Raw genomic sequence first — 27,798 nt, forward strand, 5'->3', positions numbered from 1 at the left:
TAAGTTGGACAGAAAAAGACAAATACTATATGATCTCACTCACGTGTGGAATCTTTTTAAAAAATGAACTTTTAGATACCGAGAACAGATTGGTTGTTGCCAGAGGCAGGGGTTAATGTTGGGTGTCGAGTTTGAGGGGGGTGGGGGTGGGACACGGGTGAAGTGGGTGAAGGTCATCAAAAGCTACAGACTTCCAGTAAGGGAAATAAGTCCTGGGATGTAATGTACAGCATGGTGATATACAGGCAGACCTCATTTTATTGTGCTTTGCTTTATTGTGCTTCACAGATACAGTGTTGTTGTGGTGGTTTTTTTTCTTTTTCTTTTCTTTCTTTCTTTCTTTCTTTTTTAAACAAATTGAAGGTTAGTGGCAATCCTGTATAAAGCAAGGCTTTTGATACCATTTTTCCAACGTTGCTCACTCCGTGTCTCTGTGTCACATTTTGGTAACTCTCCCAATATTTCAAATTTATCTTTCTATTTCTCATGGTGATCTGTGATCAGTGATCTTTGATGTTACTATTGCAAAAAGATTATGAAGGCTCAGATGATGGTTAGCATTGTTGAGCAGTAAAATATTTCTAAATTATGATGTATACATTGTCTTTTTAGACATCATGCTATTGCACACTTAATAAATTACAGTATAGTGTAAACATAACTTTTATATGCATTGGGAAAAACAAAAACTTTTTGTGACTCACTTTATTGCATTATTTGCTTTATTGTGATGGTTTGGAACTGAACCCAGAGTATCTCTGAGGTATGCCTGTAGTTAACAATACAGTATTGTATATTTGAAAGTTGCTAAGAGAGTAGATCTTAAAATTTCTCATCACAAGAAAAAAAATTAGGGGAATTCCCCTGCGGTCCAGTGGTTAGGACTCTGTGCTCTCACTGATGAGGGCCTGGGTTCGATCCCTGGTCGGGGAACTAAGATCCCACAAGCCACACCGCATGGCCAAAAAATAAACAAACAAACAAACAAACAAAAACTCTGTGAACTAAATTTATTCTGGTAATCATTTCTCAATATATACATATATCAAATCATTATGCTGTACATTTGAAACTAGTATAATGTTATATGTCAATTCTATCTCAGTTTTTTAAAAGATAGTTTTAAAAGACTGCAAGAACTGTGCTGTAAAGAGATTTGATTAACTTTGTCAACAGCTTTCCCTCTCATCCTCCCTATCTTTTGTTGATCACCTATTAAGATACTGCAGAATTATAGTTTTACATACTGTAGTGTAGGAAAGTGTTTCATGTAGTTGATTATAGGATGAAGAACAGGAAGAAACTAGAAATGTAGCTCTGTGACTTCTTGGCTTACCTAATATGCAAATCACTGACACCCAAAAGAGATTTCAATGGAAAACTATACAGAAAACTCTACAGCTAACAAAATTTACAGAATGATTCTATTCTCTAAGATTTTGTTTATTTAATAAAATTCTATGTTGTTTGTTTGAAGTTTTCAGTTCATAAAAATTGGCAATAAAAGCATTTCCCCCAAATCTCCAAATAGCACAGAGGAAAAAAAGATAGCAAAACCAGTTACTTTACTAAGCTTGTGAGCACTCCTTAGGTTCAGCTCATAGCTCCTAAGGTAGAGTGGATATCTATTACATAAATACATTTTTCTGGTAAAAGTATGGTCTCAATGTTCTGAAAAACCGCTGGCCAGATTCCACATTTTAAGCCTAGAGCTCCCCTAACACTTACAGTGTAATACTTTTTATTCCTTTCTCATGAGAAATGAATAGTGTAAGAAAATTGGTTATTGCCTATTGTCCTTATAAAAATCACACTACGTTAGTATGTGCATCTTTCCCAGAAATAAAAATTATATAAATTACACAAATGTATATATTGCAACAAATGGAGTGTATAATGCTTACTTACTATTTTATTGATATTAGAGAACAGAAAAGAATATGCACTTTGAAACAGTCTCAAATAAGAGAATTATTGCTGGCTATGACAATAACAGATAATATCTCTCATATTACAGATAACATAATAGATAATCAGATGATAGATAATAAAAGCCAGACCACATCTTCTCTTTCAAGCAATTGTGGGCACAAGCATCTGTGTCTGCCACTTAAAAAAAAAGGGTGCATATGTATATGTGTGTGTTGGCTTCAGAACCACTAGGTCTTGTTAAAAACAAAAAAGGAAAGAAGGTTCAGCAGCAGCGAGTTAAAATTAGTGTAGGAATTTTGCGACATTGTTTGGATTAAAGAATACAGAGAAATCAGAAAACACTTTGACTGGTCTGTGTCCCTTGGCCCCTTGAAATTATTGTCTAATTGCTGAATTTTAAAGACCTAGCCCATGTTTTGTCAAGGCTATAAAATACTCAACTCCATTACTGATGAATACTGGCTAGTTGAAATCACATGGTGATTTGTGGTGATCAGTGTTTTCCAAACTGACAAATCCCTTTTTGGTTGCCAGCTTTATTTCACTGGTTCTAAGACAGCATCTGAGTTATATTTCAAGTAAGTCATATGATACTAATTAAGGTGGAACTCACCAAAACCAGAATATTAGATTTTAAGAGTACTGTGAAAAGTCAGTGCTGAACTTGATGCCTGTGGTCTTCTTTCCAGAGAGATGTTTTCCACGATCTTGGCAGGGGAATTCTGGACAGTGCCTGGCAAGGCTATAATACTACTCTCCTGGCTTATGGCCAAACTGGCTCTGGAAAAAGCTATTCCATGATTGGGTTTGGGGCAAACAAGGGTATCATTCCAAATGTGTGTGAAGAGCTATTTCAAGCAATTGAGAACCGGGAGAAAAATCAAGAATACCAGGTATGTATTATTCTAGAATCCCTTATTTAAGGAATTTTTTTTTCATTTTGGAAATTCTCTGCCCCCAATGAAAGTTATCGGCATCTCTATTTTAGGATAATGTTAATTATCCTAAAAGGATAGTCTCTTCAATAAATGGTGTTGGGAAAACTGGACAGCCATGTGCAAAAGAATGGAATTAGACCACTATATTACACCATACACAAAAATTTACTCAAAATGGATTAAAGACTTGAATGTAAGTTTTGAAACCATAAATGTCCTAGAAGAAAACATAGGCAGTAACCTCAATGAAATCGGTCTTAGTGGTGTTTCTGTGGCTCTGACTCCAAAAGCAAGGGAAAGAAAAGCAAAAATAAACAAATGGGACTAATAAAACAAAAAACCTTCTTCACAGAGAAGGAAACCATCATTAAAATGAAAAAGCAAATAAAAGAAATGAAACTGAGTTATTGGTAATGAGATGGATGGACCTAGAGTCTGCCATACAGAGTGAAGTAAGCCAGAAGAGAAAAACAAATACCATATGCTAACACATATATATGAAATATAAAAAAAAAAAAAAAAGGTCATGAAGAACCTAGGGGCAAGACAGGAATACAGACACAGACCTACTAGAGAATGGACTTGAAGATATGGGGAGGGGGAAGGGTAAGCTGTGACAAAGTGAGAGAGTGGCATGGACATATATAGACTCCCAAATATAAAATAGATAGCTAGTGGGAAGCAGCCGCATAGCACAAGGAGATCAGCTCGGTGCTTTGTGATGACCTAGAGGGGTGGGATGGGGAGGATGGGAGGGAGGCTTAAGAGGGAGGGGTTATGGGGACATATGTATGCATATGGCTGATTCACTTTGGTGTACAACAGAAACTAACACAGTATTGTGAAGCAATTATACTCCAATAAAGATGTATTTTTAAAAAATGAGGGCTTCCCTGGTGGCGCAGTTGTTGAGAGTCCGCCTGCCGATACAGGGGACGCGGGTTCGTGCCCCGGTCTGGGAAGATCCCACATGCCGCGGAGCGGCTGGGCCCGTGAGCCATGGCCGCTGAGCCTGCACATCCAGAGCCTGTGCTCCGCAACGGGAGAGGCCACAACGGTGAGAGGCCCAGGTACCGCAAAAAAACAAAAAAGGGCAGAAGACCTGAAAAGGCACTTCCAAAGAAGATATACAGATGACCAACAGGGACATGAAAAGATGTTCACCGTCACTAATTATTAGGGAAAAGAAACTCAAAACCGCAATGAGATATTGTTACCAAAAGTGGGGTACAGCTGCTCACTGCTCAAAAGCCAACAAAGAGGCAAGGTTGGTGGAAAGGAAAGTTTGCTTTATATTTCAGAGGCTGGCAACCTGTCCAAAGGCTGACTGCCGCCAGCAGTCAGTGGGCAAGAGCTTTTACAGGGAAAGGAGAGAGGGGCTACATGTAGAAACAGCAGTGTCAGCTCTGACAGTCATCTTGAAATTGGTCGTGTGGTGATCTGATCAGCATCATCTTGATTGTTTTAAGTATGGTTAATCTTCAGTTCCAGGGTCGGTTTCCATTTTTTTGAGGCCAATTCTCGGAATTGTGGCAGCTTTTGTCATGGCTACAGTCTGGTCATCATACAGTTAACTTCTTCCACCTTGTGGGGTTTTTAGTATCTATAAGACAGCTCAAAGGATATGGCTCAGAATATTATCTACATCCCTTGGAGAGGAACTAAATGTCTTTGACTATGCTTAATGACTAAATGATTATTTAGTCTTGTTGGACTGGTTTTTTTAAAATTTAATTTAATTTTTTTATACAGTGGGTTCTTATTAGTTATCCATTTTATACATATTAGTGTATATATATATCAATCCCAATCTCCCAGTTCATCCCACCACCACCCCCACTTTCCCCCCTTGGTGTCCATACGTTTGTTCTCTACATCTGTGTCTCTATTTCTGCCTTGCAAACTGGTTCATCTGTACCAATTTTCTAGATTCCACATATATGTGTTAATATACGATATTTGTTTTTCTCTACCTGCCTTACTTCACTCTGTATGACAGTCTCTAGGTTCATCCAAGTCTCTGCAAATGACCCAATTTCATCCCTTTTTATGGCAGAGTAATATTCCACTGTATACATGCACCACATCTTCTTTATCCATTCCTCTGTTGACAGGCATTTAGGTTGCTTCCATGACCTAGCTATAGTAAATAGTGCTGCAGTGAACATTGGGGTACATGTGTCTTTTTGAATTATGGTTTTCTCTGGGTATATGCCCAGCAGTGGGATTGCTGGGTCATATGGTAATTCTATTTTTAGTTTTTAAGGAACCTCCATACTGTTCTCCATAGTGGCTGTATCAATTTACATTCCTATTAACAGTGCAAGAGGGCTCCCTTTTCTCCACACCCTCTCCAGCATTTGTTGTTTGTAGATTTTCTGATGATGCCCATTCTAACTGATGTGAGGTGATACCTCATTGTAGTTTTGATTTGCATTTCTCTAATAGTGATGTTGAGCAGCTTTTCATGTGCCTCTTGGCCATCTGTATGTCTTCCTTAGAGAAATGTCTATCTAGGTCTTCTGCACATTTTTTGATTAGGTTTTTTGTTTTTTTAATATTGAGCTGCATGAGCTGTTTATATATGTTGGAGGCTAATCCTTTGTCCATTGATTCATTGGCAAATATTTTCTCCCATTCTGAGGGTTGTCTGTTCATCTTGTTTATAGTTTATTTTGCAGTGCAAAAGCTTTTAAGTTTCATTAGGTCCCATTTGTTTATTTTTGTTTTTATCTCCATTACTCTAGCAGGTGGGTCAAAAAAGATCTTGCTGTGATTTATTTCACAGAGTGTTCTTCCTATGTTTTCCTCTAAGAGTTTTACAGTCTTACATTTAGGTCTTTAATTCATTTTGAGTTTATTTTTGTGTATGGTGTTAGGAAGTGTTCAAATTTCATTCTTTTACATGTGCCTGTCCAGTTTTCCCAGCACCAATTATTGAAGAGACTGTCTTTTCTCCATTGTATATCCTTGCCTCCTTGTCATAGATTAGTTCACTGTAGGTGCGTGGGTTTCCTATCATGTTCCATTGATCTCTATTTCTGTTTTTGTGCCAGTACCATATTGTCTTGATTACTGTAGCTTTGTAGTGTAGTCTGAAGTCAGGGAGTCTGATTCCTCCAGCTCCGTTTTTTTCCCTCAAGATTTCTTTGGCTATTCGGGGTCTTTTGTGTCTCCATACAAATTTTAAGATTTTTGTTCTAGTTCTGTAAAAAATGTCACTGGCAATTTAATAGGGATTGCACTGAATCTGTAGATTGCTTTGGGTAGTATAGTCATCTTCACAATATTGATTCTTCCAATCCAAGAACATGGTATATCAGTCCATCTGTGTCATCTTTGATTTCTTTCATCCGAGTCTAATAGTTTTCTGAGTACAGGTTTTTACCTCCTTAGGTAAGTTTATTCCTAGGTATTTTATTCTTTTTGTTGCAATGGTGAATGGATTAATTCACCATTAATTTTTTTTTTTTTTTTGGCGGTACACGGGCCCCTCACTGTTGTGGCCTCTCCCGTTGTGGAGCACAGGCTCCGGACGTGCAGGCTCCGGATGCACAGGCTCAGCAGCCATGGCTCACGGGCCCAGCTGCTCTGCAGCATGTGGGATCCTCCCGGACCGGGGCACGAACCCGTGTCCCCTGCATCGGCAGGCGGACTCTCAACCACTGCACCACCAGGGAAGCCCAATTCACCATCAATTTAATTTCTTTAATTTAATTTCTCTTTCTGATATTTCGTTGTTAGTGTATAGGAATGCAAGAGATTTCTGTGCATTAATTTTGTATCCTGCAACTTTACCAGATTCATTGATTAGCTCTAGTAGTTTTCTGCTGGCATCTTTAGGATTCTCTATGTATAGTATCATGTCACCTGCAAACAGTGACAGTTTTACGTCTTCTTTTCCAATTTGTATTCCTTTTATTTCTTTTTCTTCTCTGATTGCCATGGCTAGGACTTCCAAAATTATGTTGAATAATAGTGGCGAGAGTGGACATCCTTGTCTTGTTCCTGATCTTAGAGGAAATGTTTTCAGTTTTTCACGATTGAGAATGATGTTTACTATGGGTTTGTCATATATGGCCTTTATTATGTTGAGGTAGGTTCCCTCTATGCCCACTTTCTGGAGAGTTTTTACCATAAATGGGTAAAATGATTGTCAAAAGCTTTTTCTGCATCTATTGAGATGATCATATGGTTTTTCTTCTTCAGTTTTTTAATATGGTGTATTGCATTGATTGATTTGCATACATTGAAGAGTCCTTGCATCCCTGGGATAAATCCCACTTGATCATGGTGTATGATCCTTTAAATGTGTTGTTGGATTCTGTTTGCTAGTATTTTGTTGAGGATTTTTTCATCTATATCCATTAGTGATATTGGTCTGTAATTTTCTTTTTTTTTTTAGCATCTTTGGTTTTGGTATCAGGGTGATGGTGAGCTCGTAGAATGAGTTTGGGAGTGTTCCTTCCTCTGCAATTTTTTGGAAGAGTTTGAGACGGTGTTAGCTCTACTCTAAATGCTTGATAGAATTCACCTGTGAAGTCATCTGGTCCTGGACTTCTGTTTGTTGGAAGATTTTTAATCACAGTTTCAATTTCTTTACTTGTGATTGGTCTGTTCTTTTTTTCTATTTCTTCCTGGTTCAGTCTTGGAAGGTTATACCTTTCTAAGAATTTGTCCATTTCTTCCAGGTTGTCCATTTTATTGGTATAGAGTTGCTTGTAGCAGTCTCTTAGGATGCTTTGTATTTCTGCGGTGTCTGTTGTAACATCTCCTTTTTCATTTCTAATTTTAGAGTCCTCTCCCTCTTTTTCTTGATGAGTCTGGCTAAAGCTTTATCAATTTTGTTTATCTTCTCAAAGAACTAGCTTTTAGTTTTATTGATCTTTGCTACTGTTTTCTTTGTTTCTATTTCATTTATTTCTGCTCTGATCTTTAGGATTTCTTTCCTTCTACTAACTTTGGATTATGTTTGTTCTTCTTTCTCTAGTTCTTTTAGGTGTAAAGTTAGATAGTTTATTTGAGATTTTTTCTTGTATCTTGAGGTAGGATTGTATTGCTATAAACTTCTCTTTTAGAACTACTTTTGTTGCATGCTGTAGGTTTTGGATCGTTGTGTTTTCATTGTCATTTGTCTCTAGGTATTTTTTGATTTCCTCCTTGATTCTTCAGTGATCTCTTGGTTATTTAGTAACGTATTGTTTAGCCTCCCTGTGTTTGTATTTTTTACAGATCTTTTCCTGTAATTGATATCTAGTCTCGTAGCATTGTGGTCGGAAAAGATACTTGATACAATTTCAATTTTCCAAAATTTACCAAAGCTTGATTTGTGACCCAAGATATGATCTATCCTGGAGAATGTTCCATGAGCACTTGAGAAAAATGTGTATTCTGTTGTTTTTGGATGGAATGTCCTATAAATATCAATTAAGTCCATCTTGTTTAATGTATCATTTAAAGCTTGTGTTTCTTTATTTATTTTCATTTTAGATGATCTGTCCATGGGTGAAAGTGGAGTGTTAAAGTCCCCTACTCTGAATGTGTTACTGTCGATTTCCCCTTTTATGGCTGTTAGTATTTGCCTTATGTATTGAGGTGCTCCTATGTTGGGTGCATAAATATTTACAAATGTTATATCTTCTTCTTGGATCGATCCCTTGATCATTATGTAGTGTCCTTCTTTGTCTCTTCTAATAGTCTTTATTTTAAAATCTATTTTGTCTGATATGAGTATTGCTACTCCAGCTTTCTTTTGGCTTCCAATTGCATGTAATATCTTTTTCCATGCCCTCACTTTCAGTCTGTATGTGTCCCGAGGTCTGAAGTGGGTCTCTTGTAGACAGCATATGTAAGGGTCTTGTTTTTGTATTCATTCAGCCAGTCTGTGTCTTTTGGTAGGAGCATTTAATCCATTTACATTTAAGGTAATTATCAATATGTATGTTCCTATTCCCATTTTCTTAATTGTTTTGGGTTTGTTATTGTAGGTCTTTTCCTTCTCTTGTGTTTCTTGCCTAGAGAAGTTCCTTTAGCATTTGTTGTAAAAGTGGTTTGGTGGTGCTGAACTCTCTCAGCTTTTGCTTGTCTGTAAAGGTTTTAATTTCTCCATCAAGTCTGAATGAGATCCTTGCTGGTTAGAGTCATCTTGGTTGTAGGTTTTTCTCCTTCATCACTTTAAATATGTCCTGCCAGTCCCTTCTGGCTTGCAGAGTTTCTGCTGAAAGATCAGCTGTTAACCTTATGGGGATTCCCTTGTGTGTTATTTGTTGTTTTTCCCTTGCTGCTTTTAATATGTTTTGTATTTAATTTTTGACAATTGATTAATATGTGTCTTGGCATGTTTCTCCTTGGATTTATCCTGTATGGGACTCTCTGTGCTTCCTGGACCTGATTAACTATTTCCTTTCCCATATTAGGGAAGTTTTCAACTATAATCTATTCAAATATTTTCTCAGTTCCTTTCTTTTTCTCTTCTTCTTCTGGGACCCCTATAATTTGAACGTTGCTGTGTTTAATGTTGTCCCAGAGGTCTCTGAGACTGTCCTCAGTTCTTTTCATTCTTTTTTCTTTATTCTGCTCTGCAGTAGTTATTTCCACTAATTTATCTTCGAGGTCACTTATCCGTTCTTCTGCCTCAGTTATTCTGCTATTGAACCCATCTAGAGTATTTTTCATTTCATTTATTGTGTTCTTCATCGCTGATTGTTTCCTCTTTAGTTCTTCTAGGTCCTTGTTAAATGTTTCTGGCATTTATTCTATTTCCAAGATTTTGGATCATCTTTACTATCATTATTCTGAATTCTTTTTCAGGTAGACTACCTATTTCCTCTTCATTTGTTAGGTCTGGTGGGTTTTTATCTTGCTCCTTCATCTGCTGTGTGTTTTTCTGTCTTCTCATTTTGCTTATCTTACTGTGTTTGGGGTCTCCTTTTTGCAGGCTGCAGGTTCGTAGTTCCCGTTGTTTTCGGTGTCTGTCCCCAGTGGCTAAAGTTGGTTCAGTGGGTTGTGTAGGCTTCCTGGTGGAGGGGACTAATGCCTGTGTTCTGGTGGATGAGGCTGGATCTTGTCTTTCTGGTGGGCAGGTCCACGTCTGGTGGTGTGTTTTGGGGTGTCTGTGGACTTATTATGATTTTAGGCAGCCTCTCTGCTAATGGGTGGGGTTGTGTTCCTGTCTTGCTAGTCGTTTGGCATAGGGTGTCTGGCACTGTAGCTTGCTGGTCGTTGAGTGAAGCTGGGTGCTGGTGTTGAGATGGAGATCTCTGGGAGATTTTTGCCGTTTGATATTACATGGAGCTGGGAGGTCTCTTGTGGACCAGTGTCCTGAAGTTGGCTCTCCCACCTCAGAGGCACAGCACTGACTCCTGGCTGCAGCAGCAAGAGCCTTTCATCCACACGGCTCAGAATAAAAGGGAGAAAAAGTAGAAAGAAAGAAAGAGGATAAAATAAAATAAAATAAAGATAAAATAAAGTTATTAAAATAAAAAATAATTATTAAGAAAAAATATTTTTTTAAGTAAAGAAAAAAAGAAAAACGGACGGATAGAACCCTAGGACAGATGGTGAAAGCAAAGCTATACAGACAAAATCTCACACAGAAGCATACGCATACACACTCACTAAAAGAGGAAAAGGGGAAAAAATAATATGTCTTGCTCTCAAAGTCCACCTCCTCAATTTGGGATGATTCGTTGTCTATTCATGTATTCCACAGATGCAGGGTACATCAAGTTGATTGTGGAGCTTTAATCCGCTGCTCCTGAGGCTACTGGGAGAGATTTCCCTTTCTCTTCTTTGTTCTCACAGCTCCCAGGTGCTCAGCTTTGGATGGCCCCGCCTCTGTGTGTAGGTCGCTGGAGGGCATGTGTTCTTCGCTCAGACAGGACGGGGTTAAAGGAGCAGCTGGTTCAGGGGCTCTGGCTCATTCAGGCCGGGGGAGGGAGGGGTACGGATGCGCGGCGCACAGGCCGGCATGACGCTGCACCAGCCTGAGGCATGCCATGCATTCTCCCGGGGAAGTTGTCCCTGGAGCCTGCGACCCTGGCAGTGGCGGGCTGCACAGCCTCCCCGGAAGGGAGGTGTGGAGAGTGACCTGTGCTCGCACACAGGCTTCTTGGTGGCGGCAGCAGCAGCCTTAGCGTCTCATGCCCGTCTCTGGGGTCCGCGCTTTTAGCCGCGGCTCGCGCCCGTCTCTGGAACTCCTTTAAGCAGCGCGCTTAATCCCCTCTCCTCGCGCACCAGGAAACAGAGGGAAGAAAAAGTCTCTTGCCTCTTCGGCAGGTCCAGACCTTTTCCCGGACTCCCTCCCAGCTAGCCGTGGCGCACTAGCCCCCTTCAGGCTGTGTTCACGCCGCCAACCCCAGTCCTCTCCCTGGGATCCGACTGAAGCCCAAGCGCAAGCCCCAGCTCCCAGCCCCGCCCGCCGCAGCGGGTGAGCAGACAAGCCTCTCGGGCTGGTGAGTGCCGGTCGGCACTGATCCTCTGTGCAGGAATCTCTCCGCTTTGCCCTCCGCACCCCTGTTGCTGTGCTCTCCTCCGCGGCTCCAAAGCTTCCCCCCTCCGCCACCCGCAGTCTCCGCCCACGAAGGGGCTTCTAGTGTGTGGAAACCTTTCCTCCTTCACAGCTCCCTCCCACTGGTGCAGGTCCCGTCCCTATCCTTTTGTCTCTGTTTATTCTTTTTTCTTTTGCCCTACCCAGGTACATGGGGGGTTTCTTGCCTTTTGGGTGGTCTGAGGTCTTCTGCCAGCATTCAGTAGGTGTTCTGTAGGAGTTGTTTCACATGTAGATGTATTTCTGATGTATCTGTGGGGAGGAAGGTGATCTCCACGTCCTACTCTTCCGCCATCTTCCCCCTCTCCCCTCCCATGCAGTGTTTTTTGTTGTTGTTGTTTGTTTGTTTGTTTGTTTTGCGGTACGCGGGTCTCTCACTGTTGTGGCCTCTCCCATTGCGCAGCACAGGCTCTGGACGCGCAGGCTCAGTGGCCATGGCTCACAGGCCCAGTCGTTCCGCGGCATGTGGGATCCTCCCGGACCGGGTCTCGAACCCGCGTCCCCTTCATCAGCAGGCGGACTTTCAACCACTGCGCGCCCAGGGAAGCCCTCCCATGCAGTTTTAATCTGCTTCCTCTGTCTTGTTTCTGGAGTAAGCAAGTGTGTGCACACTCTTCATGAGTGGAGTCTAGGTTTCTTACAGCCCTCTGTCAGTCTCACTGGTTTTCAAAGCAGCTAGGGGAACTCATCCTCCTGGTGTCAGACCCCAGGGCTGGGTTGCCCACTGTGTGTTCAAACCTCTCACTCCCCAGTAGGATCTCCAAGCCTGTGTAATACCTCTCCTCTTCTGTGTCCCTCCCAGGGGCACAGGTCCCGACCTGATTGCTTCTCTTCCCTTCCGACCCGATTCTGTGTGGATCTTTCTTATAGCCCTGGTGTTGTAAGCATCCTTCTGCTGGTTTCCAATTAGTTTTCAGTGAGAATTGCTCCACGGGTACACGTATTTTTGATGTGTTAATGAGGGGAGGGGAGCTTAGCGTCCTCCTGCGCTGCCATCTTGATCTCCCCTCCCATTTGTTTATCTTAAAATGTGATGCTCTCTGAAGCTAGTTGGAAGCTCTGGGGAGGGAAGGTTTGACTGGCAGGGCTGACCACAGGGTGACTAACAGACAAGCCAGTTTTTCATGGGTGAGGGATGGTGGTGGCAAAATGTCAGTATCTTAGAGCCTTTTCTCTAGACTAGAGTAGTTCAGATTCCCCCAGTCGCCTGTTTAAGGGGTGTAAGCTTGGCTAGCATTATTCCAAAAGCACAGTAGGGTGAAGACCAATCTTTTTCTCTGCATATGTTCAGATCAGAGAGTGAGCAATAAAGAACAACATTTTTCTCTTCACAGTTGAGGCTGTAACACAGGCACCCACACATGCAATGTTTTGTATGTTTTTAATGTATATTAAGAACTTCCTCCATATCATTAAAATTATTTGAGAATCTCCTATGGCTTGTGAAAAAGAACTTTACTATATTTAATATTTCGCTGTTTCCTTTGCTGTACATTTATCTCGTTTCCATAGTACTTTTTTTTTTCAAAGATGACAGTTTCAAGAGAATCTTAATTTACTTTGTGCCCTTTTTTATACAGGTTACATTCAGCATGCTGGAAATTTACAATGAACAGGTAACAGTGATGATATTTTCTGACACACAAATCTGAGTGACTCTCTGCAGCTTAATAAATATCAGAGGCTCCCCCTCACCTATCCTACAGATAAAGTCAAAACTCTTTAGCCTGGCATTGACTATTCAGCCCTAACCTACCTCATTTTAGGTAGGTTCCACTTCATTTTATGTCCTTGTGTCTCCACACATTCTATTCTTCAGCCACATAGAACTATTCTTCCTTTGCAGAATATGTCATTCTTTCCTACATCTATCTTCCCCTACCCGGAATACCCTTCCTGCTTCCTCTGGCCTTAAAGAAACTACTAAACTTCAAATCCAGCTCAGATGTCAGCTCCTCTATACATCCTAAGGCTTCAGTCAGTCTGGCTTCAGGACAGTGGTTGGCAAACTTTATCTTCAAAGTCCAGACAGAAAATATTTTAGGCTTTGAGGGCCATAAAGTCTCTGTCACCATTACTGTATTCTGCCCTCAGGGCACAAAAGCAGCCACAGAGGATATGTAAATGAGTGGACGTGGCTGCATACCAATAAACCTTTGTTTACAGACACTGAAGCTTGAATTTAACCTAATTTTCACGTCACAAAATATTTTTCTTTTGATTTTTTTCAGCCATTTAAAAATGTGAAAAACATTGTTACCTCAATGATCATACAAAAACAAGTGGAGGGCTGAATTTGGCCCATGGGCCATAGTTTGCTTGATCATAGAACGTGGGTTCAAATCCCAGCTCTCTCATTTACTAGCTTTGTGACTTTGGGATATCACTTTATCTCAGAGCTCAGTTTGCTTATTTATAAAGTAGAGAATTTAAAATAAGACACTACACTTTGAGATGCACTGAATCTTAAATTTCTAACGTAGCGCTTATCAAACGCTAGATATTGAGCAACCTTTCCTCTTTGTGCTTATATCATACTGTAAAATTTTATTTACATATTTGTATCTCCAGAACAGATAATTGCACCTTTCTATTGGCAATACTTAGTATAATACTTGGTTTAGAATGGATGCCCCTAAGGTTTGCTGAATGGGTAAATTGACAGGGGTATCTATAATTGTAAGCTTCTTAAGGGTAGTTTCATACCCCAAGATCTCTTGTGTAACCCCACGCACTACCCCAAAGCCTTGCACTTAATCATTACTGAATAACTATTACTGAAGGAATAAATCTGTCAGTGTTTTTCTCTTTATATTAAGGAGAGAAAATATCTATTTTTTTCTCATATGCTTCCATGAGCCATTTATTACTGTTGAAGGTTGATAGTAAATTCAAACGGGTTATTATGTTAAGGTCACAGATTAAGTTTCTATTTCTTTCAAGTTGATGGGCTTGGGAGACAGTATAGCTCCTTTATTTCATACCAGTAACTTCAGGAGGACAACTTTACTTCCTTTATTATGAAGTTCTTGTGAAAGGAACGGGGAGAATGGCATCACATTGTGGGTCCCTTACTGATACCTATTAATGAGGATAATCTCTCTGGAGTTCTCTTTTCTTATCTCTAAAATAAGGACATTGGACATCCTAAATACTTCTTCATGTCTCACCTTCTACGAGTCTCTGGTATTTTTCCAGCCGTACTTCAACAAAGTGACATTTATTAGATACTTTTCATGTTTCAGACATCATACTAGACTCTGAGAATGAATAAAACCTAAGACATGATTCCTGTCATGGAGAAGTTTCATAGAAGATATAACATCCACTGAAGATAGTAATAAAATATATTACATATGCCGCATGAATGGTGAGAAGAAAGGCATAGGAGAGAGAGAACTAATACTGCCTGGGATTGTTGGTGTTGTTTGTCAACAGAGTTAGACTGGGCCTTGAAAGATATTTATGAATTTGGTGAGGCAGTAGGAGGCCTGGGGGGCACTTTAGGCAGCAGGATTCGTACTTAATAAGTCCACGGATACGTGAAAGCACATGGCGTTTAAGGGAACAGTGAGAGTCCTGTGTAGCCAGAGCTGGAAGCATGTGGGGAGGTGAGAACAGGGAAGCATCAGTAGATGGCGCTAAACATCAGTTGCTAAAAGGCAAAGGCTCTTTGTCTGGAAGGCAATGGAGAGTCAGTGAAGGGTTCTAAACAGGGAAATAAGAGAATCAGACTGGGGTTTTAGAAAATTTCTCTAGCGGCAAAGTCATATTTGAAGGAGTGCCAGATAGAGACAGACTTAGGAGAGTTCACAAGAGCTGAGGTGAGTGAGGAAGTTCTCGTGATAACCATCGATTCAATCTCCAGGTACAACCTGGAGGATCAGGTACCAGGATCTGCCCTTGTCTCTGGGCACTTCCATATTCCATTTAGATAAACCTACTTACCTTTTTTCTAATAAGCTTTCTTCAGACACATCTTCAGCCTTAGATGCCGCTTCCTACAATTTATAATCACTCAGTGGAAGTTATAGAAAAGGCTTCCTATCTAAGACAGAGTTGCCTCCGTTCTGATGTCTGCTTATCTCTGACCTTTCTGTCCACTGTCCTAATTTGCTTTCCTGAATTCAATCTGTGATCTTGCTTTGACTCTAGGACTTAAAGCTACAGAATACTTGGGGAGATCTTAGAGACCATTTTATCCATTGCTCTTCTCTTATGAGGAGAAAACTGGGGATGTAAGAGACTTTCCAAAGCTCTCACACTTTGGAGGCAGAACCAGAACTAAGAGCCCAGGTCAGATTCCCAGCCCAGATCTCCCTGCATCGTATAGCACCAACTACCTGCTCTAGGGGCTCTGGCTCTACCAGGCTCCCATAGCTCGACCTACTGTGCCTTGGCAGAAGTGGCTTTTTTGGGGGAGAGGCAACATGGACTTTCACCTGAGGCCATGGTCTAAGTGTGACATCACACAAGTCTCCAATAATAAGAAGAAAATCCAAAGAATTACCCACAGTCTCTTGTTAGGTTTGGCTGTAGCAAATACTGTTTGGGTTAAATAAGTTTCCCTTGGAAGTAGATATTCACAGTGGTGGCATTTGTTGCAGCATGATTTAACCTAGGCAGAACATTAGGTGCTTTGAATGTTACTAACTTTTAAGTGTTTTAAGTTTCATTGATCACTGTTCTCAGGAAAGTAAGACTTCATTACTTTGTAATACAAAATTTGTGATAATTCAGAAAGAGGCTAGGATCATTTCTTTTTATATTATTCACCAGGGATTTGCGAATCAACTACAAGAGTTAACAAGATTGCTAGGAGAATATTTAGGATAATCCAAGAACCATGTTTTCAAGCACAAAAGCTTTAGAATCACCTATGTAAAGTCAGACAACTGTAGGTACCGACTAAAATGTTTTTTCATGCTACAAAAGCAGTTCGGCCAGTACTCCATATTCAGTGTATCAAACATTACTTGTTAGCTTAGCTTCAGTTACACTATCTTCTCCACAAGCATTCACTGAGTTCCTACCACATGTCAGGAACCATGTTAGGATTTACTGTCCCAGTAAAGAAACATGCCCTGCCCTCAGGGACCTCGCAGTCTGGTTGAAGTGCTCTAGGTACTTGAACATAATCAAACTGAATTTCTAAAAAAATATATGCTTCTGATTTCACTAATTACAGCAGGTTTCCATATTTTCTTGCTTGTCATTTCTCTATTCCTTACTTATTTAAATTATGAGGTGGTCTGGTACCTACAGAACTTTAACATTTATTCATTCATCCAATACATATTTACTGAGCACTTAATATATTCTAGAAAGGGCTGTAACGGTGAAATAAACAAAAATCCTTGCCTTCCTGAATTTTGCATTATTTATTCTTTTTTCCACAGGTAAGAGATTTGCTGTCCAAAACCAAGAAACCTGGAGGGCTAAAAGTAAGGGAAGACCAACAGCTGGGCTTTTATGTGGATGGTCTAAAGTCAGTGCCTTGTGAGAACTATGCCCAGATTGAAAGACTGATGGAACAAGGAACAAAAATAAGGACCACAGCTTCAACCAACATGAATGCCAGCAGCAGCCGGTCTCACATGGTCATCACCATTCAGTTCAAGCAGGTGAGATTCAAGTAGATGCCATTGTCCCCACCTCCCACCAAGGGGGTCCAGGGAAAGGTTCCCGGTAGCGTTATGGGCTGGTGAGTATTATGGAATCTTTTTAGAGTTGATCTATGGATTAAGGTGGCTGTTTCCAAACATAGACTATAGGGTCAGAAGCAGGAGAAAGTGAGGCACTTGTCTTCTTGCCTCCCTCCCCCAACATCCATGCCCCCCAACCCCGGCCTAAGTGAGCCCGTTACTAACAGGGGGGTGGCAGTAAGACCTACCAGATCCCAGAAATGCCCCTGAGACTAAAGACTGCTTTCCCTCAAGTAAATTCGATGCTCTGGGAAACAGGTTTTGACCCCCAAGTTGATCAAACTGTGGAGCTATGAGAGTGGGTCCGTGGTTTGTCATGGAGAATTCTGGTAGTAGGCTCTGTATGCATCACCAATATAATACTGCCCAACTTTCAGATCCATGAGCCTAGGGGACCACCAGGTACTGAAGTATCTTTCTGATATTTGGAATCACAAAGATAAAATCTTTGAAATCAGGTAATCCATGTAACGCCCCACTAAGTAGAATCTTTGATAAACTGGAGCACACTTTTCTCCTCCATTCTCCTTGGTGGATATCACCGAGTGATCTCTACAGTTATGGACAATTTGATTCAGACATGGTTATTCACAAAGCCTGGTTAAACATTTAGCTACAATTTCACCACCTCCATCCCCTAAGCCACAGCACTAGTAATAGATAAAACAGTAATAAATAAAGATTGTCCTGCTCTAACCAGGAATAGTGGAAAAACACTAGACCATGTATGACTCTGTTTACCAGCTCTGAAACTTTGGGAAGTAACTTACCTTTCCTAAGTCTCAGTTTCTTGTTCTGTAAAAATGAGATGAATAGTTATTCTCATAGGAATGTTGAGAAGTTTAAATAGCATTCTGCATTTTAAAGGACCTTGTAAACTTTTAAATATTATTTACTTAATTTTACAATGTTACTGAAATTCATAAACTTTAAATATGGTTTGCCCTGCTTTTTTTTTTTTTTTTTTTTGCGGTGCGCGGGCCTCTCTCTGTTGTGGCCTCTCCTGTTGCGGAGCACAGGCTCCGGATGCGCAGGCTCAGCGGCCATGGCTTACGGGCCCAGCCACTCAGCAGCATGTGGGATCTTCCCGGACCGGGGCACGAACCCGTGTCCCCTGCATCGGCAGGCGGACTCTCAACCACTGCGCCACCAGGGAAGCCCTGCCCTGCTATTTTTTAAACTTGATATTTTAGAGGCAAGAGACAAGATTAACTGGAAAAGAATGATTTTACTCTGTTTATTGGTGTCAGTAACAACATTAACACCTATTTATGTATGCCAGGCATGGTTAGAACCATGACATCTATTATCTTTTACCCTCATAACATCCCCAAAACATGCTATCATCCCTATTTTACAACTGAGAAAGTTGAAACTCTGAAAAGTTAAATCATTTGTTCACAGTTACATGACAAAAAGGGAACCTGTAGCATTCTTTCCATTACATGACTACACCATCGCGAACAGTTACTTATTTTGCAGATCTCACAGTTGATTTAAAATACTTATTGATCACAGATATACTAGGGCAATAATTGGTATCTAATATATCATTGGAAGTAGCTTTGCAGAATTGGGAAGGGGCAACTGAGACATTTGAACCTAGTAATATTATTGTAAAATGTCATTATAAAGACGATGGCATTTTAACTTGCAAATTTTATTACACCTTTTTTGAGTGTGAAATACAATTAGAAAAAATATTTTAGAATGTAAAATAGATTGTCTTCTTGTGTAGTCTGCTACCACTCTAATAGCATGACCTGTGTTGCTTTCCTACAGGTTTTTCTAGATAGAGACCTCAGCAAACAATCCAGTATTAATTTGGTGGATTTAGCTGGAAGTGAAAGGCAGAAATCTTCAGGATCTGAAGGTGACAGACTGAGGGAAGGATCACGAGTTAACTTAAGTTTAACCAATTTAGGAAATGTTATCAGGTAAATAATCAGTGGATAGGTACTTATTTGTGCCACAAAAATAAACTCAAATACCAAAATTTAGATTAATCATGACCCTTGGTTCATGACCCACTATCATCATTGGTTCATTCCTGGCCCTCCTGTAGATTTTATTTTAAACTAATTAATTGCTTCTAAATGAAATAACAAATAAAACCACCACCCAACCCAAGAAACAGGTGGTATTCCTCTCCTATTCTCCCCTTGGAGGTAACCACCATATTGAATTTTATGTTTAATCTCCCTCCCTCCCTACTTCCTTCCCTCTTTCTTTCTTTTATCATTTCTTGTTTTATCGCTTGTACACATTATTATTTATTAGTAGCACTGATTTTTGAATTTTATAAAAGGGTAAAATATTATATTGCTTTCTGGATCTTGCATTGTTAAGGTTACTTAGGTATAAATTACATATAGTAAAGTGCACAAATCTTAAATGTTCAGCTCAATGGATTTTTATATATGTATATATCTATGTAATTACCACCTAGACTGAGATATAGTACATTTCCAAAACTCAGAAAACTCCCTCATACCTCCTCCTAATTTTTAATCCTAACAAAAAGAATTGACCTTTGTTATCAAAGATTAGTTTTGCCTAACTGTATTGATTTTCATAAAAATGAGATCATGTATATCAGGTCATTGTCTTTTATTTATTTATTTATTTATTTATTTGCGTTGGGTCTTCATTGCTGCACGTGGGGGGCTCTCTCTAGTTTCAGCAAGCAGGGGCTACTGTTTGTTGCGGTGCGTGGGCTTCTCATTGCAATGGTTTCTCTTGTGGCGGAGTACAGGCTCTAGGCACGCAGTCTTCAGTGGTTGTGGCACACGGGCTCAGTAGTTGTGATGTGCAGGCTCAGTAGTTGTGGCACACGGGCTTAGTTGCTCTGCGGCATGTGGGATCTTCCTGGACCAGGGCTCGAACCCGTGTCCTCTGCATTGGTAGGCAGATTCTCAACCACTGCGCCACCAGGGAAGCCCAGGTCATTGTCTTTTACATCTGGCTTCATTCACTAAGGATTGTATCTATGAGACTAATCCATGCTGTTTCACTTAGCAATTATTAATTGTTTTTCATTGCTATGCAGTATTCCATTGTAGGAATATACCACTATTTATCCATTCTCCTCTTGTATGGGCATTTAGTTTGTTTCCAGGTTTTGACTATTATGAATAAAGTTGCTATCAACGTTCTTGTACATGTACTTAGGGGAAAATAATTACTTATTCCTCTTAAGTACATACCCAGGAGCAGAGTTTGCTTTTAGATTCAACATTATTGACAATATCTATCCATGTTATGTGTGGCTCTGGTTAATTTATTTTCTGTTCTTTTACTAAATGTTCTGTCTATGAGATTCATCCATGTTGTTACAGTAGCAGTTGTTACTTCTTTTTCATTATTGTGTAGTATTCCATTGTGGGAATATGCCACAATTTATTCCTTCATTCTCATGTTAATTGGCATTTTGGTTGTTTCCAGGTTTTTGTTTGTTTTTTGCTATTACAAACAGTACTACTATGAATATTATTGTACAAATCATTGGGTATCAATATTTCAAAGTTTTTTTGGTATAGACAAAGAATTGAAATTTTGGGGTTTTATATATATAAGGTGTGTGAATACCTTATTTTTCGAGAGGGTGACAAATTGTTCTCCAAAGTGGTTGGACCAATTTATATTCCCAGGAGCAATGTATAACATATCCCATTGATCCACATCTTTTCCAAGGCTTGGTATTGTCAAATTTCTTGATATTTACCAGTTAAGTGGGTATAAACATATTTTACTATGGTCTTGATAGCATTGGTTACCTACAAGCTGGAGCATCATTTGATTTGCTTATTAGCAATATGTTTCCTCTCAAAATACCTGGTCTTATATTTTTCCGATTATTCTATTGAGTTATTGTCTTTTTGATCGATCTGCAGACATTTTTTACTATTTTTATTACTCTTTTCTTAGGTATATGTACCGTAAATATCTTCTCCCAGTTAGTAGCTTGACTTTTCACTTTTTTAAAGGTGTCTATTGATGAGCAGAAGTTATTGTTTATGTTTTGCAGTTTTGCATTTTCTTTGTCTTGTTTAAGAAAATTTATACTTAAGTTCCTATCTGTCTGGAGTTGGTGTGTAGTAGTGTAAGGTGGGCATCCTTTTTGTTATTTTTTCCTTATCGATTACCAGTTTTTTCAGATCATTTGCTAAGTAGTCTCTCCTTTCCCCAATGATCTTCTATGCTACTTCTGTTATATGTCAAAATTCAATATATGCTTACTGTTCCTTGGCTCTTCAATCTGTTTGTCAACATCTAAATATAATAAACACTTTATCCTATTCCTGGATAATATGAGTATCTCCATCCTACATATGCTATTTTTGATATATATGTTAATTCTATTCTTCTTTAACCCTGAAAGACATTATCATTACTATCTTATACAGTTAGTGTTCATTCACATCTACTCCTTTTTTATTATTTTTATTCATTCCTTCTTAAACATCAGAGCTGCTCTGTAAGATCAATTTCCTTCTGGTTGAAGTATGTTCTTTAGAATTTCTTTTAGTGATCATCTACTGATGGCAAACTCAATTTTTGTTTGGTTGAAATTTCTTTATTTTACCTTATTTTTGAAAGATAATTTTGCTGAGTATATAATTCTGGATGGACAGTATTTTCTTTCATCTCATTAAGGATAACATTCTCCTGGTTTCTATTCTTGGTCTAATCGCTATTCCCTTGAAGATAATCTTTTTCCCTACCTGCTTTTAAGCTCTTCTTTTTTGATGTTCCCCAATTTCATTATGTTGCATTTGAGTGTCAGTTTGTCTTTATTTATCCTCCTTGGAATTCCTTAGCCTCCATAGCTCTGTGATAGTGATTTTCATCAATACTAGAAAATTCTCAGCCATTATCTCTCACATATTGCTTCTACCCATTTTTTTTCTCTTTTCTCTCCTGAAACTTCAATTAAACTATTTGAATCTTCTCACCCTGTCTTCCATGTCTCCTAACCTTTCTTTCTTGTTTTCCATCTCTATGTCTCCAGGCTGCAATCTGGATTTCCTCTGAACTATCTGGTTCACTAATTCCCATTATGGCAATGTCAAATTTGCTGTTGAACCTATCCATAGTGTTTTCAATTTCAATTATTGTATCTATTCCTTTCTAGATGTTCATTTTGTTTCTTTTCTAAATCTGATGGATTAATTTTTTAGATTTCTTTTCTCTGTTTGTGATTATAATTTCACAGAGATGGGATTTCCTCCCTCCTCTTCCCCACTCTCTTCAGTGACAACACTACTTTCTCTATAGTGCCCTGAGCAGGGCAGGAACTGAGCTGTTATTTTTCTTATTCACTGTTACTTCTCTTATTCACTGTTACTCTGATGCTGTAGTCCTGTGGGGTCCTAACGCTATGGGATCTTCCTAAGGCAGTATGAGAGAAAGGCAAGAAAAGGACTTAAACCCACTCCCCATTTCTATCTTCACCCTGCTAGCCACCCTCTTCCTCAGATCACAACCCTTCCCTATACATAAATTTACAATAGCCTGCAGGCTCTGGGTTTTCCTCCAAAGGTTTAGTGTGTTAGTGCCTCAGATCTGGGCTTCCCTCTCTGTTATGGTTTCCCCAGTGCTGACCTTGGAGATAGAACCAGCAGCCTGTGCTGCTGTCTTAACTTCAGCATCTTTGTACAGAAGGTGTCTCAACTATTGGATATTCCTTAGAGTCTTGTCTCTGGTGTATAGGGTCGACAAGGGGATTTGAGGAGTGTTTCTGACTTATCCACAGGGAAGCAGATTTCTTCTTGATACATGTAAAAAATTTTGTTGTTTTATATTTTCTTTTGATTCAGTGCTCTGGCTGATGCAGCCATGGGGAAGAAAGTCTTGCACATTCCCTACAGAGACTCTGTTCTGACCAAACTGCTCCAGTCAGCTCTGGGTAGGAACAGCAGAACTACTTTGGTAAAGTGATTTTCTTACCACATTTTAGACTGTTTAGACTCATGTAGCTGTCATTATTGCTGTTGTTATTATTATTATTAAAGTTATTCTCTGTGGACCACTAAACACAGCACTCTGCATTGATATAGCACGTTCTCATCTATGATCTCATGACTCCTGGAGCTCTTTCCATGGCGATGTTCAAATAAAGTTTCTATAGTGCTAATTTTGATTTTTTAATTTACTCCTTTCTGGTTCTCTACAGAACTATATATTACTTTTATTATCAGGAAGAAACTAATACAGTTTTAAAACTAACACTAACAATGTCATGTTATTATAAATCAGCAGTCATTCCATGGCAAGACTGGAATCAATTTTTGACTGTTTTAGACACAGGGCAGGTGTTTAACCTGGAGAGTAGCCAAATCGTGTCATCAGCAAAAGACTCCAGACTCTATTATTGAAAGTTTGCCAAGTGGTACCGTGTGCAGTGTGTTAAGTCAGGGCGCTCCGCTCTCAAGCTTCAGATTAGGGAAGGAACAGAACTGGGCAAGCTCTGCTTCCAGCCTCGTACTGGCCTCCAGTCTGTTGTCCTGATTAGGAGAGAAAGGCCTGCTGCTGGATCTGTCTTTATCATTTATTCTTGCCTAATTCTTTTCAAACATTTTGGTTAACGTTTTTCTGGTTGTCAGTACCTGTGTGCCTCCCTGGGCCATCCCCCAAGAGCCTGGACTAAAAGAAGGCCCATAAGACTCCTCTGAATGTTAAGCATCCAACCTCTTGAGGCTCCATGGCTCCAATCCCAGACCTCCTCTTCCTCCTTCCTAAAGTGAAGATAACAATCTCGCCTTGGAAATACTGCTGTGGTGATTAAATGAGATCATATAATGAACAAGCTTTAAAAGCTGCAAAGCTGGACAAAGATAAAGGACTATTCACCAGGCCCTTATGCTCTGAATCTTGACCTCCAGGACCATAAGTTACAAGCTGCTGCCTGGGTAATCACACTCCCCCCCTGTTCACCCTCAGTGACCCTGCCCACCTCCAGCTCATCAAAACGTTTGTTTTCTCATTTGATTTCTAGAACAATTAAGCCAACGTCAATAGCCAGACTTGAAACCATACAAGTGGCTACTCAGTAATGATTTATTGATTGGTCTCTGCAGTGCCAGGGTTCAACGGTCATTTAAATCCCCGAGGAAATCAGCTGGGGACTCAGTGCTGAGGGACACGTAGTACAGAGGTTAGCTTCACAGGTGTCAAGTCAGGGCTGGTCCAGGTCCCAGCTCTGCCAGTTATTATCTGAGTGACCTTGGCACATTATTCTTCTCTAAGCCTGAGTTTTCTGTCTGAGTTGTAAAGTTTGAACAGTACCACAAATTACAAGATGTTCCGTGACTGTTAGTTGTGTAATATCGACAACAATAGCTCTAAAACCTTATATGAAAAACAAAATCTGAAAAGGTTATCTTTTACAGATAGCAGCCATAAGTCCGGCTGACATCTGCTACGAGGAAACTTTATCGACATTAAGATATGCTGAAAGGTACGTTTATGAATACTTACTATCCACAGTGGTTCTAGGTTCTAAATCTGGCAAATTCTTCTAGTACCCTTATACTTGATGGGCTGGCGTCTTGGGAAGGGGTCCAGAAGAAGGAAGAACAAAAGGATTTGTGAGAGAAGAGTGAGAGAAAATAAAACAAATAAAAGGAGGTCGAATTAGGGGCTCAGGACCCTCCTGAGCCTGTCATTTTGTCGCTCCAGCCCTGGATGGGGGAGGAGCCGTGGGCTCAAACCCATGGGAGGAAGCACTGATCCCAATCCTGATGTGGTCACTTATCTGTCCCCCTGCATTTTCCTGCCACATAGCATGACCATTCACAGATTCCCCTTCTGTCGTCTGGGACACACGTAGAGCATAGTGGCAGGCAGGGAATTTTTGTGCTAGTAATAAAGATGAGCACGTCAGAGGCACTCCCAAAGTTGGGAACCAGCCCCCGGCTCTGCAGCTTTCCGTGAGCTGCTTCTCATCTCTCCAGGTCCCACACAGCAGGTCCCAGGCGCCTCCTCCCTGTGCAGGTAGAGCGGGGCTCTCACTGCTGGTTCCCTCCTTTCGGACTGGCCGGGGAGACAAGCCCACTCGATTAGCCCCTGCAGGACGCTGTGGAAGAGCTGAGTTCCTGCGTTTCAAGGCACGTAGGAGCCTACTCCTCCTGACCTGTCTAGGCAGGTGAGGGTCTGGGGAGAGGAAGCCTCTAACCAAGGGTAGAAACGGCGTGCCGCCACCACCCCGGCATCGTGTTCACGTGGCAGATTTGAGAATCCACCTCTGTCGTGTTCCCATCAGCTCCTTTCAGGAGCTTGGAATTCTCAGCCTGTGTTCCAGGCAGCTGCAGCTGGCATGTGAAATGGACTTGGTTCCTATTCTTATAGGTACGGGCCTGTGTGTCAGAATCTGGCCCTGCCTGCCACGGGACCTGACCCTCGCTGGCCCTCGGTGACCTCACGTGCTGAAGGAGGTGATACCTCACCCTCTGGGTGGGGTGAAGACCACCTGAGACTGTTCATGAACCGTTTCTGGCTAAGTTCTGCTTGGCATGGGGCTGAAGCTCAAAAGTGGTAGTTGCTATGATGTCCCCAAGTAATCGCCTGTCCTTCTGGTCTTCCTTTGGCGTCTTCTCAGGGAGGGGCCCTTGCATTTTAGTCACAAACACTTGCATTCTCATTCTGCGCTGCGTGGTCTCAATATCATCTGACTCCAGTGGACATTTTCTTCCAGCATCTGTACCACTCAGATCTTGAATTTTGTCTTTAGTATCATTTAGAATGGTCACTTTCTCTCTGCTTATCAGATGTAAATCTGTTGCTAGCACTTTTTACGTGAGACACTGTGTGATGCAGAGGAAGGAGAAAATGGTCCCCAGGGGCCCTGGGCTCCAGGTCCAGATCTGCCGTGGACTGTGCGACTGTGGGCTTGCCTTGGAAACCCTCTTCCTCAGTGAAAGGGGTAAGGTTGCCAGATTTAGCAAATAAAATATAAGCTGCCCAGTTAAATTTGAATTTCAGATAAAGAGCAAGTCATGTTTTAGCATAAGTACACCCCATGCAGCATTTGCTGGGAGTGAACTAGGTAATCTCTAAGCCCACTGCTGGCCTGGCGCACATGGTAGAGAGTCACCGGGAGCCTCCAGGGTTTGTGGTGCTATAGCAGCAGCAGCAGCAGTGACTGAAGAGAGTTTTTCATTAACCAAGTCAGCCCAGCTGGGGGAGTGTGTTCAGGGCCCAGAACACGTGGCGGGCAGGCTCCAGGCCTCGGTTGAGCTGCTCCTATTTATTTGAACCCTGGATATCTCTGAGTCCCTTCTGGTCTTCATGGTTTACTGGAACCTTACATGGTGGAGTTTCGAATCACTTGGGCATGAAAGGCTCCCACTTTGACCTTCTGAGACCAGAGCCCAGTTTCCAGCCAGTGATCTGGTGGTACTGCTCCAACTGCAAAAGGTCCAGGGCCTGGTTGTGTGTCCACCTTTGCACAGGGCTAAGAAGATCCGGAACAAAGCCGTGGTCAACACCTCGACCCTGATGAGAGAGTCCAGGGCAGAGAACAACAAACTGCTGCTTGGGTGTGGAAACTCCAGAATGGCAGGTAAACCGAGTCAGGAGTCAGCGCGGGTCCAAGCCAGCAGCCAGGAGGCTGGGAGTGGGAGGGAGGAAGGGAGGGGCCGTGGCCAGGCCCAGGCCTGGGGGCCAACCCCTGGGTAGAGTCTTAGGGGAGCCCTAGGGCAGGTTGGGGCACCCCTGGGCCTTTGTCCAGGACATTTTCACCTGAATGTAGATTCACAGCAGTTATGAGAAATAATGGCCTTGTCCTTTTTTTTTTTTTTTTTTTTTTTTTTGCGCTACGCGGGCCTCTCACTGTTGTGGCCTCTCCCGTTGCGGAGCACAGGCTCCAGATGCGCAGGCTCAGCGGCCATGGCTCACGGGCCCAGCCGCTCCGCGGCATGTGGGATCTTCCCGGACCGGGGCACGAACCCGCGTCCCCTGCATCGGCAGGCGGACTCTCAACCACTGCGCCACCAGGGAAGCCCTGGCCTTGTCCTTTTTAAATGGTCATTTTAGTCTCATTTTTTTTAAATTGCCATTTTTATTTTGAGGTTATTCTTTCCGCCGGGACTACTTTTTCCTTACCAGATTTGGACGGTGTCCCTAAGGGCGTTTATTCGGCTGATGGCCTCATGCAGTTAAGTGATGTTTGGAGCTAAGAAGCACTACCCCCAGCACCCTCTTCTAAGACTCTGCTCAGCCCTGGCTGCACGTTAGAGTCACCTTGTGACTCTGTGCGCCATCTGGACCAATTAATCCATCCCGGGGGCAGCAGTGGTTCTTAAAGTGCCCACCTTAAGGTGGCCCACTGTGCAGTTATTGAGGACCACTGCTTTGAGCGAAGGCCTGAGATTTCAGCATGGCAGCATGAGGTGTGTGTAATTTTATGCCCATGAACAATTTAGAATGGTATGGATGGAAAGGACAAAATGTAAAACTGTTGAAGTAGAATTGGTAAAAGCGTTCAGCATCAAAACAGCCAGACCAGAAGGTCTGAGAGCCCTGCGCTCAGTGCTCTTAGTGGAGTGTGCCCCCACTGTCATCGTCCGGCCCTTGGTAGCCGTTCCCCTCGCCCGGCCAGGCTCCCTCGTGCCACACGGGCTCTCTGTCTGGCGGTGGCAACACTTCCCAACCACAACCCGCTCCCGCATGCACA

General features: G+C 41.3%; 1 protein-coding gene across 1 annotated transcript in view; it reads left to right on the top strand.

Moving 5' to 3' along the window:
- The window catches only part of LOC113628654 (kinesin-like protein KIF28P), a 91,079-nt gene that overhangs the window by 22,977 nt on the left and 40,304 nt on the right, over positions 1–27,798 (top strand). Inside the window, exons 3-9 of the mRNA XM_027122475.1 lie at positions 2,622–2,825; positions 12,999–13,034; positions 16,818–17,042; positions 18,906–19,060; positions 22,943–23,054; positions 24,515–24,582; positions 26,576–26,685. Coding sequence (XP_026978276.1) covers positions 2,622–2,825; positions 12,999–13,034; positions 16,818–17,042; positions 18,906–19,060; positions 22,943–23,054; positions 24,515–24,582; positions 26,576–26,685 — 910 coding nt within the window. The remainder of the gene's footprint in view (positions 1–2,621; positions 2,826–12,998; positions 13,035–16,817; positions 17,043–18,905; positions 19,061–22,942; positions 23,055–24,514; positions 24,583–26,575; positions 26,686–27,798) is intronic.

This window comes from Aethalodelphis obliquidens, unplaced genomic scaffold, assembly GCF_003676395.1.
Source record: "Aethalodelphis obliquidens isolate GAN/ISIS:26980383/991018 unplaced genomic scaffold, ASM367639v1 scaffold24, whole genome shotgun sequence".
Taxonomy (NCBI): Eukaryota; Metazoa; Chordata; class Mammalia; order Artiodactyla; family Delphinidae; genus Aethalodelphis; species Aethalodelphis obliquidens.